General features: G+C 41.2%; 1 protein-coding gene across 1 annotated transcript in view; it reads left to right on the top strand.

Moving 5' to 3' along the window:
- Positions 1 to 18,749, top strand: part of Myo16 (myosin XVI) — a 497,779-nt gene that overhangs the window by 250,572 nt on the left and 228,458 nt on the right. The window contains exons 16-19 of the mRNA XM_029557215.1: positions 8,423 to 8,534; positions 11,360 to 11,477; positions 12,099 to 12,170; positions 13,708 to 13,849. Coding sequence (XP_029413075.1) covers positions 8,423 to 8,534; positions 11,360 to 11,477; positions 12,099 to 12,170; positions 13,708 to 13,849 — 444 coding nt within the window. The remainder of the gene's footprint in view (positions 1 to 8,422; positions 8,535 to 11,359; positions 11,478 to 12,098; positions 12,171 to 13,707; positions 13,850 to 18,749) is intronic.

The raw sequence follows: 18,749 nt of genomic DNA, 5'->3' as shown, positions 1-18,749 counted from the left end.
ATTTTTCACAATTGGAGCACACATTCATGTTTTTTTTTCCTTTAAGTTATAATAAAAGGGTATGATTGATGAAGTAAGATTCTTTCCATTCTTATCTATAAAATTATAAGTTTAAAGAAATCTTGGTCAAAGTTTGTGAGAAAAGGGACTCCTAAGAACCCTATAAAAATCAACTAAAACTGATAAATGTGTTCATCATGTGAGGGAATCTAAGATTAATACACAAAATTAATCCTGTATGTTAGCTACTATGTATTAATATCCAACATGTGGGAACCAGAATTAAGGCATAAACCCCTTTGTGATTAAAGAAAATGAAATACTTAGGTATATGCTCAGCAAAACATTTGCAAAATTAGCTTGCTGGACTACAAATCCTCATGAGTGAAATCAAAAGCATACTGTATTCCTGGACTGCAACTCCAGGTAGTGACAATGTCAGTCTTCGCCCAGGACGATTCATAGGGTGGATGCCATCCCCAGTGCAACCTCAACAGTGTTGACACATAAGTTTAAACTAAACATTGTATATAAAAACCCAGGCCTTGAAATACAAAATCATCATTAAAAAGATTAAAATCAGAGCATTCAACCACCCATTTTAAGGCCTGAGACATAACTATTTTAAAATCTAGATAGCATTGTGTTAGCAGACCATAGTAGTTACATAAAGAAAAGAGCCAAATTGAGATTGCAAAAGTAGGCTCGCCCAAATACATCCAACTGGTTTTTAATAAAGCCGCAAAGCAATCCAGAGAAGGAAAAACGGCCTTTCAGGAAAAAGTGCTGCAGCAATTAGACGCTCGCAACAAAATATAAGCAGAATTAACAGTGTGGGGAACAGAGAGATGGCTCAGCAGTTAAGAGCAATGATTGCTCTTCCAGACGACCCAGATTTGATTCCCAACACCCACATGACAGCTAACAACTGTCCTTTCTCCGGGGAATCAGATGCCCTCCTCTGGCCACCACCAGCTTTGCATGGCACGAGTGCACTTACACGCATGCAAGCAAAACACTCAAACACATAAAATAAAAATAATTTTTTTAAAAAAAGAATTAACAGCAGGATGTATCTCACTGGTGCACTGCCAGACCACATGCTGGCATGTGTAAGGCCTTGGGTTCCATCTGCAGCAACGTGGAAATAGTTACAAAACAGAACAAAAATAACAAGGAAAGCAAAGCAAAGACTCAGACCTTAGAGCATTTAAAAGGGATCATGGTCATACATGCTTAACCCAGACAAAACCCCAGCATAGACATTTGGAAGTTGGTAAGAAGCCCCAACCCAGCCTAAGGAGATTTTGGTAATTTATGACTATTGGAAAGGGCAGAGATAGTTTCTTTCCTGGATGGGACTCTTGGTAGGTTAACCAGGTACTAGTGGATGGACCCACATGAAAGATATTTGGGGATACAAATTAGACTCTATAGGACACGTGAACACACACACACACACACACACACACACACACACACACATTAGAGTGCATTAAATTGGCTGGGGCAATAAGGAGAGGTGTGGATAGGGGAGGTGATCTAAATATCATCAAGTTGAGACCAGTCTGGTCTACATAGCAAGTTACAGTCCAGGTGAGACCCTGGGTCAAAAAATAAATAAATAAAAGGGGAGAGATCGTGAACTTAGCAGTAAACTAAAGCTTTGAATTTTTTACCAAAGAAGGAGCTCTTAGAGATGTAAGAGAATGTCAAAATTTTCACCTATAACCCCAGGCACAGAAACCATACAGGGGAAAACTGATATGAAAGTCACACTGTTATAAGTTTTGTTTGTACAGAAAACCTCATTAAGATAATCATAAGACAAATAGAGACTTGGAGAAAATTTTGCAAACCACATATTCAACAAATGACTAACACTGAGGATATGTAAAGATATCTTCAAAGTCAATAGTAAAAAAACAGCTGTCTTAATTACATTACAAAACTCACAGTATCACCAAAGAGGACACACACACAGGAAAGACAGGCATGAAGATATTTGTTTTTAACCATTAGAGAAATGCATATTAAACTCACAAGAAGATGTCACCACATAGCAGCTAATATAAAAATGTGATAACGACAAATCCCGGTGAGTGAGTGGAGGAGAAATCTCCCTGTGCACTGCTCTTGGCCCTATAAAACAGTACAGCCACCCTGGAGAAGTGTGGGATGGCTTCTAATAAAAGATACCACAAGAAGCAGCTGCTGTACTCCTTCAATGCGGTGAGTCACAGCAAGAACGCTTAATACTGAAGGAACATTCACATGTGGGTGTTCCTAGGGCTTTACTACAACATCCCCAAAGTAGAAATATCCAAGAATCCCACAAATGGCCATACTGCAACATATCCTTGGAATACAGCTCAGCAAAGAAAAAGGATCAGTGTGTTCTCTCAGGAAGGAACCTGAAAGAGCTCAGAAGAAATATGCTTCCACTTTCTGAAGTTTCTGGTTTTGCAGAACTTTTTAAAAAATCAGGTTATATAAATAACTCACATGAAGTTGGGAGGATCCTGGGGGGGGGGAGTTAGAGGGGGAAGTAGGATATGGATATGCTCATTGTGCATTGTGTATGTGTATGAAATTTTCAAAGAATATTTTTTTTAAAGAAAGAGTGAGGATACAATAATGACCAAACAGAAAAACAGAATCTCATGAACCCATGATTTGAAGCAAATCCTCAGGGATTCATGTGGGTGATCTTCTGGCTCTCAGCTAGGACTTTGCTTTCTTTCTGCCTTGTGTCCTGGGAACTCTTTCATTACCTCAGAAAGATAACGAAAGCTTTGTGGTAAGAGGCTCACGGAGGGTGAGGACAATTCTTTAAGTTTTTGGAGGTTTGAAAACTTGGGTGGTGCTGGGCGAGTTTGAGGAGCACTGAAAGGAAAGCTTGCCTTTCCTCTATCCCTCCCTCCCTTCCTTCTTCCATCCCTCCCTCCTTCCCTTCCTTCCTTCTTCCCTCCCTCTCCCCCTCCCTCCATTCCCTCCCCTCCCCTCCCCGTTTGTCTTTATTTCAAGCATAACCTTGAAATTAAGTCATCATTGAATAAGCACATTATCCTCTCATATGTCACCTTATTATATACTTTGCCACTTTAAAAACATCAAAACACATTTTCCATAGATTTTGTTTTGAGGAGTACTGACCATGCTTACGTGATTACATTTGCAGAGAAGAAATGGACATACATAAATGGATAAATGGTTCCATAGGAGGGAATGACAGTTATCTGAAGGTATTTCCTGGAAAACAGTATTAATGTCTTTCCTTCTTTACACCCAACTCAGTCAAATGTTGAAAGCCAGAAAGTCTGTCTCTGTTCAAAGTCTAGCTATAAGGTGGAAACAGTGATTGCATGTTTCTGTGGGCATGGACTGCCTTTTTCTGTTAGAGAACCCAGGAGCCTGCAGTAGGGACCGACTGCCAGCCACAGAGGTACAGCCAGGGCAGCTTTTCAGTGTCACACTGACTAGGTTCCCTCAGGAAACAGAGCTGAGCTTAAGATGTTTTGGGGTCAGGAAGGGTGTGTGTGATCACCCGCTATATGATCTTATAAGGGCAAGCTTCAGGTCCCTTGTTTATCAAATAGTTGAAATAACTCCTCCCATGAATTTGAGTGAAGACAGGCAGAGGAGTTCTGGAAAGCAGTCTGCAGGATTTGGACTTTAAATATTAGTTCCCACCAGCTTTGACTTGGCAGAATTAGTCACACCCTGTTAATTCACCCATTGTTTTCTCAGGGGGCCAATGAGATGACTCAGTGGGTAAAGGCACTTACCACCAGGTTTGATCCAAGTTTGACCTGAGTTTGATCCCTGGAACCCATATGGTAGAGAGAGAGAACTGACTCCTGTAAGTTACCCTCTGACCTCAAATACATGCCATGACATGCCCAAATGCACACAAATAAGTATTTTAAAAAACAAAGTGTTTTTAAATCAGTATACAGACTTTAAGTTATGTTCTCCAGTCCTATGACAGAAACTGTATCTGGAATGTTCTCTTGACAGACATATTTTTAAAAGTAAAGACTTAACAAGGGGCTATCTCTAATATTCTGGCTTAAGATATTGAGATATTTGTGTTAAAGTGTGATAATGTGCTCCATTATAAATGAGTTAAAAAGAGAGATTACGATTGTTCTTGCTGTACGTGTGAGACTTTCAGTTGTGGGTGAAATGGAAGACATTGAATATTGAGTTCCAAGATTAGAATTCTAGGACCATTGAATAATAATATGTGAACAAAATTGGAGAGTACTGATGCAAATACTGGCCTGTATTTATTTCCCTAGGGCAGATGGCAGCCACTGTGGTGGGTTATCGGGATAACACCTGTTAGGTCCTAAGCTAGACCCCAAGGAAGGCTGGTCAATCAGAACCTTTTGAGGATGGCAGAATCTACAGAGGCCACTGTCCCTTGGCACAGCCAATTTCAAGATTTCAGGTGACACACGTCTGGGGAAAAGAGCTGAGTGAAAAACCTTGATCTTCCTTTTTATCTCATTGTCTGTTTGAGGGAAAATGTGAAATTTTTGACTTAAGTTATTCTTTCCTGCTAATAATATTTGCTGAAGTTTCTCAGAAAATTCCCTATTTTTACATGGTTCAATTATTTATTTGACTAAGTAAGGTCTGTGTTAGTGTCAGGACATGTTGACTAAAAGAAAGCCTCTGATTGACCAGGTAATCCTCACATGCTACCTGTGCCCTTAAATCCTGAGTGTGGTGCTCATGGTGATAAACCCCTACCACCATGAAGTACAAATGGCAAATATTCTACTCAGTTTTAATCCACATCCACTCCATCTCACAGATAGTAAAATGGAGATTGAAATGTTTCTTACAGTGACGTCTCCAGATACTTGGCTTTGATATACTCCCAGGTATAATTTTCAGGTATATTCCTGTAATTGTGTGTGGTCTCGTGATGAGCAATGCCAAAGGGAAAATTAGCACTTTAATTAGTAAAACATAAACATCTAGTTTTTATTGTTAATGCCTCATTTAAGACACATTTTTTTGCTAATTAAGAAATGTATTCCTGGGGACATCAACCTAGACCCACTGAAGAGTCAGAGAAGCTTCAATTTTGTATAAAAGAGGTTATGTTTTCATTTATTTGCTTGATTTTCTTGAAACTGGGTCTCATGTGGTCCAGGCTGGCCTTGAACTCCTGATCCTTCTGCCTCAGCATCAGATTACTGAGATTCCAGGTATGTCCTAATACATCCTCATATTTATTAATTTGTTTATCTTTTATGAGACTGAGGATTGAACCCAAACCTTGCATATACAAGACAAATGATAAATCACTAAACTACATCCCCAGCCTGTTCCTTAACTTTTATTTTGAGACAGAATGTCACTAAGTTGTCCACTTTCACTTTGAACTCACTGTGTATTATTACAGCAGGGTGGCCTTGGACTCACAGTTCTCCTGTCTCTGCCTTCCAGACAGCTTGGAATGCCAGTATAAGCCACCATGGCTAGATTTGTTTTTTAAATCTATCATCTATCTACCTGTTACCCATGTGTCTATTATCTACCTACAATCTATCATCTGTCTATCTATAGTCTATGTATTGCTCTTCTAAAATTCATCTGTCTATCTATTTATCATGTACCTATCAGTTGTCTACCATCTTTCATTTATCCATATTCTATCATCTATTTATCTATCATTTACCTACCTACCCTACCCACCTATCTAACATCTACTTATCTGTATCTAACTATAATTGATGTATTGTTTCTCCATCATACATCCATCTATTTATCTATCATCTAAATATCCTCTGTCTATATATCATCTATTATTTATTTATCTATCATCTTTCTATTTATTTCTATTATCTACATGTCTAGCATCTATTTATTGTCTATCATGTATCTTTCTATCATCTATATATTTATGTAATATCTATCTATCTATCTATCTATCTATCTATCTATCTATCTATCTATCTATCATCTCATTTTTACATCCACAGGTTGTCTGGCTACAGAGGAAAATATCTGTAGCTGGTCTGAAAATGTTCCTGTTATCAAGCAAACAGTCCTTGAGAATTTTCATTCTGATTTGTTCTTCCTGGTCCTTCACGTACTAAACAGGCTTGTCCATAATGACAGGACTAACTTCACAAGACTTCTACCCAGAATTTCATTGATCAAAATGCTGTTATGTTTATGGTTCCTCTGGGAAGGTCCTGGCACTGTCTTTCTGTGCCATAAGATGTATGACATGGTGTGGGTTTCTTTAGAGTCACAGTGGGGAGGCTATAGGGGAGCTTGCTCACTGATAATTCTTAGAAAGTTTCAGCCTCTCACCCAGTCTTTGTGTCCTGCATCAGTGTGGACATACCCAAAAATTCCTTCTGCCCCACCCCAGCCCATGTCTCCTCTACTCACACAGAGCCAAGCCTGAAGACAGAAGACCCCACCAACTACACTCACTGCTCTGCCCCAGTCACTCTGAGCCTCACTATCAAGGACAAATGCTTTTGGGTGAGGGTGGAAGGCTCTGCTCTGTCTGTATCTTTAAGGTGTCTCCCTCCCTCCCTCCCTTCCTTTTTCTTTCTTTTTTTTTTTTTTTTTTTTGATGTTTCTGATCAGATTGCTCTTGCTCTTCCCACTCCTGTCTTGAACACCCCATTCTTTTTTCAGCTCTAAATTTGTTTTTCTTAAGAGGTCCATTCATTCTTGTTTTCATGTTTTTTTTTATTGATGTATATGAATTGTAAAAAAAAAATTAGTGAATTTCATTGTGACACTTTCATGCGTGAACAGGAAGCATTTTGATCATGTTCACCCTACCCTCCCTTCATCTCCCATCCCTTTCCTCTTCTTCTAGAGCCTTCCATCTGCCTTCAAATATTTTATGTTTTCTTTCAGATGCAGCAACTAGGGGGAAAAAAAGACAACCTTAAAAGTTTAAAGTCCTGCCTTTCATGAGCTCATCCACTTGTGGGGTTTCAGGGTTCTGCACAGGATTTCTAAGCTTTTTTCGAGTCTTTTTTGAGCCCCAGATTCTTCTATCTGATATTTCTTGGACCAAAGCTTAAACCTTAACAAGTAGTTTGACTTTGGCATGACTGATATAAATATAAGACTTTCTATCATAGAAGACACACTCCCTCCCTGTACCCCATTCTAAGTATACTTAGAAAGTGTCAAAAGTACCTGCCATTCCCAGCCCAGCCCAGTCTGTCCCTTCTAAACTTAGTCCCTCCCTGCTATCTCTGTCTTTACCACTTCTGGTCTATACCTAGATCACCTGCTCCCTTAGTCTCCCCCAACCTTCCAGGCAATCTCCCTCTGGAAACCCAGATTACTCCTGAATTAACCTGACTACTCCTCTTCTCTACTTCCAGCCCCTCAGTGAGGGTTTCTGGCACTTTCAGAACATTCTAGAACTCTTTTGCAAGATGCACAGAGTCCTGGCTGCTTCTCCAACTTGGCAATCTTTGTTTTTCTCACCTTGGACTCTCATTTCGCTGTGCACACTGTGTACAACCAATTTTATATACCTTCACACATATCTGCTTCTCCAACTTGGCAATCTTTGTTTTTCTCACCTTGGACTCTCATTTTGCTGATATGTATTCGCTGTGCACACTGTGTACAACCAATTTTATATACCTTCACACATGTTGCTGCATGTTCTAGGGACTTAGGTAGTGCAAGCTAGGCTCGTTCTTACTCACATGTTGGCTCTGGGAAGAGAGCCTCCTTCCTGCAGAGTGATTCCTTGTGATCTGCTCTTGGCACCTGCCCGCCGGCTTCTGATATACTTGCAGGCTTCTCACACCCACCGCTCATCTTCCTCGCTGTGTCTCCTTCTCCTTCACTGTATTGTAGCTGACTCTTATCTCTGCCCAGGGTACGCCATTTGTTGCGGCTGAGGTTCCCAGCGGGAAACCTTTGCCTTTATGTCCTCAGCTTCTTGGTATGGCTGCATTTGGTTGTCAATTTCTCCACGTTTGTTAAGTGAAAGGAACAAATCAATGAATTAATCAGCAACCTCAAAATTAAATGGTACTGGCAAGAAGAGATAATACATTAGTATAAATTAAGCATCTTTGATGCAAATGTGAATTGCAATGCCATCACCGGTACCCGCCAACTTTCTATATGAAGTACAGAACATGCGGGTGAGTTCCTCCTCACAAAAAGAAGGGTTCAGGTAAATGAGCTCCGTGTCCAGCAGTGTGATTATGTTCTGGTGCAACAAGAGCCACTGTCCCTTTCCTAAAACATCATGTGCTCCTGTGTACCAATATCTGTGTAAACACTTGCGACACAACGTCCAAGTGATTTCCGTTATGACAGAGATCAGATATGGATGAGGTGACTTTTAACCATTGTGTTTGACTCGGAGCCAAGCCGTAATGCAGTATGTTTATCCTAACAGGTATTTGAACCAGGGCATCGGGGAAGATGTATCCACAGTCCAGCGTTCTCTGAACAGGGAGAAATTCATAGTTCTGAAACAAGCTCTGAGTGTAATTGGCTTCAGCAACTTGGTGAGTGACATCATCAGTGTTTCACTGAGAAAACCAGCCTTGCACCATTTATACGAAGCTACTCATTCAAAACTAATTCCTGAGGCCCAGTGTAACCCGTGGATTGTGGACAATCCTGGTGATGATTTGCCAGACAGCAGGCTTCCAGTCCTGCCTCCCGGAGCTTACTGTCCAGTAGGGAGAGAGGGCATCAAACCAGATGGAATGATAACAGGAACCAGAAACCCAGAGATGCTCAGTAAATGCACAGTAAGAAGAGCATAGTTTGGTTATCAATAGCAGTGGAAAAGCCCATTCATACATTTATCCCAAACAGACCAGATGACTGCACTAATCCACCCTGAAGAACACAGACAGTCTGAAGTAATTGTGTACTGTTAAAGAATCACTTTGGACATCTCTGTCTGTCTCCCCCTCCCTGTTTGCACTGGCACCTGTGATGTTAGTCCTCATTTTCCAACCCCTCCCTGCCTAGAATATCCCTGCCTAGACCTTCTAAAATTGGATAGGAAACAGGAGCACAGACAGGGACAGGAGACCATTTTACCAGCATACCAGTTACTTGGAAATAGGTCTTTGAAATTCCACAACTGATCCTTAAAGGTAAGGTCAGCAAAATTCACCTGCTGGCTGAGGTGTCTGATAGAAAATCTAATAACCTTTTTGATAAAAAGACTCATGTATATTTTAATAAAAGACTTGGAAACTGTCCCTTCATTTTGAGCCTTTAAAGTTACTTGAAGAGTAAAAATCATTCCACTTAAGTGAGATCTTATGTCTCTTACGATTTAAAGGAAGGTGTTTTCTGGCTTGTGAGCCCCTTGTATTAATCTATGCAAGTAATGGGACTGGAGAGATGGCTTAGTGGTTAAGAGCACTGACTGCTCTTGCAGAGGACCTGGGTTCAATTTTTTAGTGTCCACATGGCAGCTAACAACCGTCTGTAACTCCAGTTCCAGGGGATCCAATGTCCCCTTCTGACCTCCATGGGCATTGCAGGACACAGGTACACCTACCTACATGCAAGCATTACACTCATACACATAAAACAAAACTAATAAAGTATTAAAAAGTATACAAGTAATTATGGTTCTGGGAGACTTGTCCACCCAGATGCCCCCATGGCTGTCCTCCATTGCCAACAATAGACAGGCTAGTGAGGCAGCAGGGCACTGCTGCCCACTGTAGACAGAGGCAGGATCCCAGTTTCCTGACCCCCACAGGGGGCATTTTTCTCTGATTAGAATTCACCATATTGCAACGTGTCATAGTTGATTTTCACAATTCATTCTCTCTCACTTAATCATAAGATCCTTCAGGGGAGCACAAAGCCTTCTTGCCTGTTTTTCCAGAGATGCTCGCCATTCAGATACAAGACCATTTGGAGAGTTATGCACATTATTAAAAATGGGGAGATGTGTTATGTAATTTAAGAAGATGGGAAAATGCTGTTCTATAAAGCAAGACTGAATTCTTTAGGAGACACCGATGCATGCTGTAAGGACTAGCAGAGGCATCTTTTAGCAGTGCCGTAATTGCAGAATGGTACACCTAGGAATTACTTGAGATTGATATCTCCAGGCTCTCTCTTTAAAGATGATAAAATTATAATACTGTATGAGGAAAATAAGGTGTTCTGGAGAGATTTAAGGGAGCCCCACAAACTACGAGAGGCTTCGCATATTTATAGATCCTGCAGTGTGTTTTCAGAGCACCTACCACTTAGGTGTGGCAGGCACTTAATGCCCAAATTACAAATTAGAGAGTTTAAAAGGTTGGGTTACCTGCTCTCCAGGTGTTTCGCAGTTGGCAGCATGAGGCTGAACATTTGGCATGCTGTAGAATCATCTTCATCTAACAGCTGATTCTCTTTAAAAAATTTTTTTTGATTTATTTATTTTTATTTTATGGGTAATGGTGTTTTGCCTGCATGTCTGTAAGTGTACCCATGCATGCAATGTTCATGGTGGCCAGTAGAGAGCATCAGACCTCCTGGATCAGGAGTTACAGACAGTTGTTAGCCACTATGTGGGTGCTGGGAACCCAACCTGAGTTCTCGAGTAGCCATTCCTCTTAACCACAGAGCCACCTCTCCAGCCCCAGCAGCTGATTCTTGACTTTTTATTCTTACCATAAAACCACTGCCCCAAACCGGCCTTTGAGTGTTCTTTCTCCTTCCTGCAGCTCCAGGTTTCAAAACCACCTTCTACCTCCTGTAGCTTGTGTGCAAGGAGAACTCTGGCCAACAGGGCTTGTGCCTGACTTTGAAAGGCAGTTAGCCAATTAGCACTCCTCCAGTATCCTTGTCATCCTTACGTCAGAGGGGCCATATCTGTGATCCTCATCAATTTATCTCAAGAGAGAGCAGCCTGGGGAATTAGGGAATTGACTCCCTTATGTAGGCTCTTGAATGAAGCAGCCATTGCAGTCTATCTGCCCCACCTCTCTCTCTCTACAGCCCACAGTCAGAAGTTAAGTCTGAAGTCGAAAGAGACCGCTGGCTAGTTAGAGCTTAGAATATAATCACTCATTTTATTTATTTATTTATTTATTTGGCATGATGATGGCTATCTAGAAGTCACTGATTCATATCAGAATAGCATTTCCTTCCTCTTAGATCTAAGGAACAGCATCAATTTATGAGAAATGCACATTGAGCTGAGAATTCATTCTAAAGTTGACACTGGCAGTTTTGTGGAGAACTGTGGATCAGAAAAGTTATAAACCCACCCAAAGAATATACATCATGCTTGTACTTTTAGGCTTTCAAAGATCTCTTCGCATCCTTTTCTGAGCAACTATATTTGTTCTCTGTGCACACATAGGAGGTGGAGAATCTCTTCGTTATTCTAGCAGCAATATTATACATTGGAGATATCGAGTTCACCGCGCTGACGGAGGCTGACTCTGCCTTTGTCTCTGACCTCCAGCTCCTGGAACAAGGTCAGTAAAAATCCACCTGGACAGAAACCTCTTTGCTGTGCAGTTTCATAAACGTGCCAGTAGATGGAGACACAGTACAAAACGCCACAGCTTCCTGTGCATGAAGTAGTGGGGGAGGGGAGGACCACGCAGTTCCAAAGGGTTCAGGGAGTCATCAGCAAGATGCACTTTCATGCTGTCATTCTGCACACCATACTGACAACATTGGTTTAGAAACATATACTATATTTCATGTGATACTTGCTAAGCACACGCAGTTTGAAAAATACCTTTAAACCACGGATGTCAACGAGCACCTTATTTTTACCGGTGTCAAAGTGACTTTCATAAGGAATTTGGAAAATATAAGCTAGTGTCATCTATGAGGGCAGTGAAGGGAGGAAAAAAAACCTGTTATGGTTTAATTCAGAGAGCTGCAAGATCTTGTTTAAATATTTGAAGATTCAAGATGTTTCTCTAGATGAATTTAACCAGGAGGGTAGAAGTTACTTTCCCTTAAGTGTGTTGTGTGCGTGTTCTAATGTGTCTGTAGGAAACTTATACACAATAAATATATAATGCAATGCTCTTGATTTCAAAAGTGCACAGTCACTTTACATTTACAGCCTGTTTTAATTTCAGTGGCTGGTATGTTGCAAGTATCCACAGATGAGCTGGCATCCGCCTTAACAACTGATATTCAGTATTTTAAAGGTAAATCTTTCTACCTGATTTCCACCTTTCTACAACTCCTGATCTTCTTCCAAATAGGGAAATTAAATGCAACCTTGCCCATCTCCACATGGGGAAACTGTTTGTATAGATTGAGTGCCAAAGGAAAAAGCCTTTATGAGCCATCGTGGTCCTCGGTTGACTGTAGGGAACTCTTCCATGCTCCTGGGAGATCATTCTGATTAACTGACCACTCTTCCTAACTAACCTGTCAGTTTAGAAAAACAAAGCCATCAATCTAAGAGGATTTATTCCCATAAACTGTGGACCTTCAGTGTGGGGGGCCAACCTTCTCCCTCTGCCTAGTCGCTCATAATCAGGTCTGTCATTTATTGGACATTTATGAGCAGATGGCATTGTGCCAAGTGCTCTGATGTTGTCATTTTTGATCTTACAGAAGGTCAAGAGGTGGGCATAGCTGTTTCCTTTTAAGAGAGGAGAATGCTCAGATTTAGAAAAGTCCATCATTGTGAATGCCAGACCACTGGTACTTCACATGTCTAACATGTAACAGTGTAGCTCCCAACCCTCAGGTTGGGACGCTTACTGACTGTGCTGTGTGTCCTGCGCAGTGCGGACGATGGGTTCTCACAGGTGTGTCCTAGTTATTTCTCACTGTAGCTGTGAGGACTGGCCTCTCTGGGTCCATGTTCCAGAAGTCCTCACTGATTTGATCTGCTACCCTATGGGTCTAATTTTGGGGAGTCATGATCTATACCTCATGCCTACTCAGAATTCCCTTCCCGTACTACTGAACTCACTATATTTTCCCATTCTCACCTGGTACTCTAGGCACCTCTGATCCCTCTTCCTTCTGCATTGAGTAAGTCAGACACCTGCCAGTTTGATACAGAAGTGGCTCTCTTCCTCACTACATTTTCGGTTTCTTTTCCTGAGTCACAGCAGGAGCCTCCTCCGTTAATGTTTTTATCTGGGTTTTCTCATTTCCCCCTCTACCCATAGGAACAATCGATATAAAATACAAATGTACGTTTTATCTGTGGATAACAATCTTTCAAATACAGCATCCTCTTGCTCCTAATACCTGCTCAGTCTGAGACTGGGTGATAGCCATGTTGCCGAAGGCCACAATGTGAATTCTAGAATAATATAAATATTTCTACTGGAGGGCCAAGCTCATCCCCAACCTCCACAAAAATTGTATTTTGGTTGATTTGACCATTACTTTCTAGATGGGCAGGTATCCAAATGCCCTGGACTAGCTCAGTCTTCAAACCAGGGCATTGCTATCAGAAGCTTACTGAAAGAACTTGAGAAGGGCCGATTCTCTGAGAGGAACTTACACAGCTACCAAAAGGTGCACAGCTGGAGTCAAGGCAACTGTCACTCTCTTTAGGCAGACATTTTATGTAATAATAACTGACAGGCATTTTCAGTGTTAACATTTTTGGGGTCAATGTAAATGCTGCTGAGAATAAATAGAATGTGCAAAGTTTTGTTAACTTCTAAATGAGGGAATTCCTTGTCCTTATGCCTCCTCTTCTTCCTACTATTTTAGGAGACGTGATAATACGTCGACACACTGTACATATTGCTGCATTTTACCGAGATCTCTTGGCCAAGTCACTGTACAGTCGTTTGTTTGGCTTTCTGGTGAATACCATGAATGGTTGCCTCCAGAGTCAAGATGAGTTTAAAAGGTAGGAGTCCTGGATGTTGATCCTGTATTACCTTACTATACACAGCTCAGGGGCTGTGGACCCTGGCCCCTGGGTGACCTTGTCACACACAACTCGGGGGCTATGGACACTGGCTCCTATGTTATCCTGTTATACATAACTTCTGGGATATGGGTATTGGCCCCTGCATTACTCTGCCACACACAACTCAGGATCTGTGGATACTGGTTCCTGTGTTACCCTGTTATACAAAGCTCAGGAACTATGGACACTCGCCCCTGTGTTATCCTGCATACACAACTCAAGGCCTCAGCTCTTAAAGGTACTTCATATTCCAGCATGGCCCATGAGGCAGGCTTCATTCAAATATCCCATTTTAACAAAGTGATTTTTCTGGAAGGGTATTAGTAATTATGCTTTAGAGCTATAAGCCCCCACCCCACCTTCCCACCACCCACAATGATGGATGAATCAAACCTTTCATGTATAGATATGCAAATGTGTTCTCTCTGGAATGAAGGTATGCATGTGGTCTTTTGTGCTCGAGAAGAATAGAAATTTTATGAATTTAGGAAGAAGATAGTCTAAGAATGTCAAGAATGTCTGAAACTCAGGAATTGGTTGAGAAGCCCATGTATGTCTCTTTCAGAACCACTTTGATGATGTGTATAATTTTTCCTTGCGATTCCTTACTTATTTCGTGGGTATTTGACAAAGGGTCTCTGTGGTAATCATCTTGGCTCATACCCTTAATCATCTCTAAGAAGTAGCTTTTCAGAGCTATTTGATCACCTAAAAATTACAGATTTCCATGGACTCTTGTCAATGGGAAGCTGTGTTATTATTCTTGTCACTGATAATGACCCTGAACAGACATTTGAAAGCAAAATTGCATCCAGCAGTCTCCACACACAAGCTTGTCTTTGAATGAAACTTCTGAGAATTTCTTTGTTGTCCTGGAGTTCTTTATTAAATTCTTAGACTTACCACCTTACTGGTTTCTTGGAAAACATTAAAGCTAGCATGTATGAATGGGAAAGTTCTGAAATAAATATAGGCATTTCTGATTTCAAGTACCAAGGGATAGTAAAGTCTGTAAAATGTACATGTCTAAATCTCAGTGCAAAGCAGTCGAGTTGGGCAACCTGTCTGGGATTTGGGCAGCTAGAGAATAATCTGAATTTAGAAGAAATGCCTGCTGGGATCTGATGCACTCTTCTGACCTCTGTGGGCATTCCAGGCATTGCACAACATGGGTGCACTTACATTCATGCAGGCAGAATAAAACACACTTAAAATAAAATTTAAAAAATAAAAATGAAATGTTTAAAAAAAAAGAAAGGGAGGAAGGATTTTTTTCTGCTCTGTGGTTCTGGGGAGCCAAATCCAACAAGGCAAGGAGGCCATGGCAGTGGGAGGGACTTGGCCCCAGACAATTTGCTCACAAATCAGTGGACCGGGAAGCAGAGAGAGAGATGGAATGCCTGGGGTCAACTGGCTCTTCCCTTTTTCCTGTTTTAATCAGTCCAGAACCCCAGCCCATGAGCTGGTACTGACCACATTCAGGGTCCTCTCCCCTCAGTTCTTTCTCTTTGAAAATTCCTTCATAGAAACACAAAAAACTGTACCTGACTAAAGCCCACGGCATTTCCTAACCCTATGATGTTGACAATAGAGATGAACTGTCACATCTTCTAAGTTATTCACAGACTGATATTAGCATGCTAAATCTACCAAATTAACCTCCAAGAAAATTATTAGCAGCCTTGCTCACATTGATAGCGATCAGTTAATATTTTATTAATACATAAATCCTGGGACACATAGAAACTTCTAGACAATTTCCACTTGACGTTTAAATCCTAGGAGCCTTGAGTTTGTATCATTGGAAGCATTTGGATATGTTAAAGAGAGTAAAGCTGGCTTCCTTTCTCATGGATATTTTACCTACTGTGTCAGAATGGAAAAGTAGATGGCAGTCATTCCTCTTACAGTTCTTCCCAAGCAACTGAATAAGGCAGGGATTCTTGGGGAATGAGATTTGAATTGATAGATTTTATGCTTCACTTAACTAACGGGGCATAGCCTCCTTTGAATCACAACTACTGCTTTTCCTTCCCTGTGTTCCCATAGATCACCCAGTCTCAGATTGAAATCCCCAACTAATGCAAGGAAAGGTTGTATTTGCATTTTTTCTAACTCTTAGAAATTCACGGAATGCTTAAGGTTTTAAAGATAAGTTTTCTGTATCACAGAAAGCTCTCAAAAATTGGGATAACCTTACAACAGACTTTTGGTGTTTATCCCCGCCCTTCGCTTTTTTGAAAATTATGTGCGTGTGTGTGTGTGTGTGTGTGTGTGTGTGTGTGCACGCCCGCACATATGGAAAGATGACAATTTTAAAACAGCGATTTTTTTTTCTCCTAGATAAAGTTAGCACATGCATTGAAATTGATAGAGTGGACAGACAGATTTCTCTACTATGTTTTTTTTTGTAAAGTTTTCAAGAGAGAATAGATGTCAATCAGCTTTGAATAGCACTCAGGAGATCAAAGTAGTTGAAATGGCTTTTCTTGGAGGAACCAGTTAATTTCCTAGGTTAAAGTAAAATGGGTATAATACTAAAAAACTGTTCTGCTTTTTCTTCATCAATTCCATCTAGATGTGGGCATTAGCTAGGTGACTCTTGATGACTAGTTAACTAAGATGAGCACGTCTGCATGTCTGCCTAACTAAGCCAGTGTTGAAGATTAACGTGTATTACATGGGCTGTTTTCTGCTGTGACTGACATCTGTGTGGCTCTCTTCCTAGATGCTTCCAGGTGGGGTCAAGTCAGGTGCAAAGCTAAGCATGCTAAAACTATTTATTAGACTTAGTTCAAAGTGATTTGCTCCAAGTAGGTATAAAGATATAATAATAGTAATAAGAATATGTGAATATTTACAACAACCATGCTTTTTATTTGTTTACAACTTTATTGTTCTCCAAGTTCATTACTTTCTGGGGAAATCCTGTTAAATAGCTAAAAATTGTACCTTTTATTGTGGAAGACCTGATACCTGAGAAAATGAAGCAGCAGGTGAAGCGACTCCCTCAGCATCCCTTCCAAAGGTCTTACCTTGGAGAAACCCATTTTCAAAGAAGGATCTTCAGATATCTAGTGCTTTCTAGAAACACTGTTTTTGTTAGGCTATAATTTCTTGACTCTGAAAGGAGCTTGTGTAGATTATAGACTCACTAACAAAGCCTATGGTAATGCACAGTTCACTTTTCTCACCTCCTCTTAGTCCTCCAGCCTGTTGACAAGACTCTCAGATCCTCTGTAGCTCTCTGTGCCTCCCTCTTACCATATGTTCCCCCATCCCCTCCAGTCCACTGTTGGTACCACCTCCACAGATACACAGGAGTTCAAATAGCCCCCATTTTCATCTCTGAACCTTAATCAATGAATAAATCACACCATGGACTAATGCAGAGGCAGTCAAATTAGCAATCCATATATTAGAAGTCAAAGATTTTTGCTCATGCATCACGTCCCTGGGCCTTGACACAGGCAGAGCCCGTGTGGTTCTGAGAGAGCAGATGTGGCCAGCACATGCTTTCAGAGAGCCCAAGAAAGAAGAGCCGTGGGCTCTTGTTGCCCACATCCCTTCTTAGCCTCTAATGGGAAACAGTAGTGATGCAGAGGCTAAGAGGGGGCTTATGGAACAGAGCTGCTGCTTTACAGAAGGAAGCACAGGACTCTAGGGCACCTGCAGAAGATGTGTGGGTGTGTCACTTAGAGCGCTTGGGCCTAGAAGACAAGGGCCCAGCTGATGCAGAAGACATGTAGACTGGGGCTCCTGGGAGGGATTTTAATCTTCATTTCTCTGTGTTGAACACATAGAGCCAAACCTGGATGACCACCCAGGAGATCAGGGTCTCTTGTACACTGAGTTCACAGGTTCAGTAGAGAAATATCTGCATCACCCCTGCTCCAATCTGCTCTAGTCTGTTTCAATTGCTAAAATACAAACAGCCTGGCAAAAAGCAATGAAGGAAAGGAAAGGGTTTCTTTAACTTATAATTTCAAGTTACAGTCCATCATTTTGAGGAAGTTAAGGCAGGAATTCAAGCAACTGGTGACATTATATCCCCAGTCAACAGTTAAGAGAAGAATATCATTCTTGCTTGCCTATTTGCTTAGCACTTAGCTAACCCTCTCTGTGCTTACAGAGTCCAGGGCCCCAAACCTGGGAATGGTACCTCCCGTAATGGCTGTGTCTTCCTATATCAGTTAATATTCAAGACAATCCCCCACAAACATGCCCACAGGCCCACCTGATCCAGAAAATTCCTCAACCAAGCATCCCTTCTCAGGTGATTCTAAGTTGTGGCAAGGGTGACATTTAAAACTAGCCAACACAGCATCTGAGCAGGGTGTCCCCCAGCCTGTGATAACAGATGCAAGTGAAGAGCTGTGGAATGGCCAGCCCATATTCCTGTTGGTCTGAATAGGTTTTATTGCAGGGTTCAACCACTGTGCTGTAGAAAACTGTCTTAATAACAAACCCTTGTACCTGGGGTGGTACCGCATGCCTGTCATCTCAGCACTTAGGAGGCAGAAGCAGAAAAAATGCAAATCTTAGGCCAGCTAGGAATCTAAAAGGAAATACTGTCTCAAAGCAACAACAACAATGAAAAGAAACAGCGAGCTGGAGAAGAGTCGAAAGATTCTTCTCCACCCCGCTCTTCTACCGTGATTCATTTTGCCTCTTCCTTGGAGAAATCTCTTCCACTGTGGTGCTGGTTGACTGTTCTAATGTGACATTCAAAAGGCAAGGGCTCACTGTTAGGATTTACTGTGCTTTTACCTAATAAAATTGTAAATATTTGAGAAATAGCTACAGAGACACATTAACATTTTCAGTGATCTGGAGA

Source organism: Nannospalax galili, unplaced genomic scaffold (assembly GCF_000622305.1).
Source record: "Nannospalax galili isolate Female #2095 unplaced genomic scaffold, S.galili_v1.0 scaffold267, whole genome shotgun sequence".
Classification (NCBI taxonomy): domain Eukaryota; kingdom Metazoa; phylum Chordata; class Mammalia; order Rodentia; family Spalacidae; genus Nannospalax; species Nannospalax galili.
The sequence above is the reverse complement of the archived record's forward strand: the minus strand, read 5'-3'. Positions and strand labels throughout refer to the sequence as shown.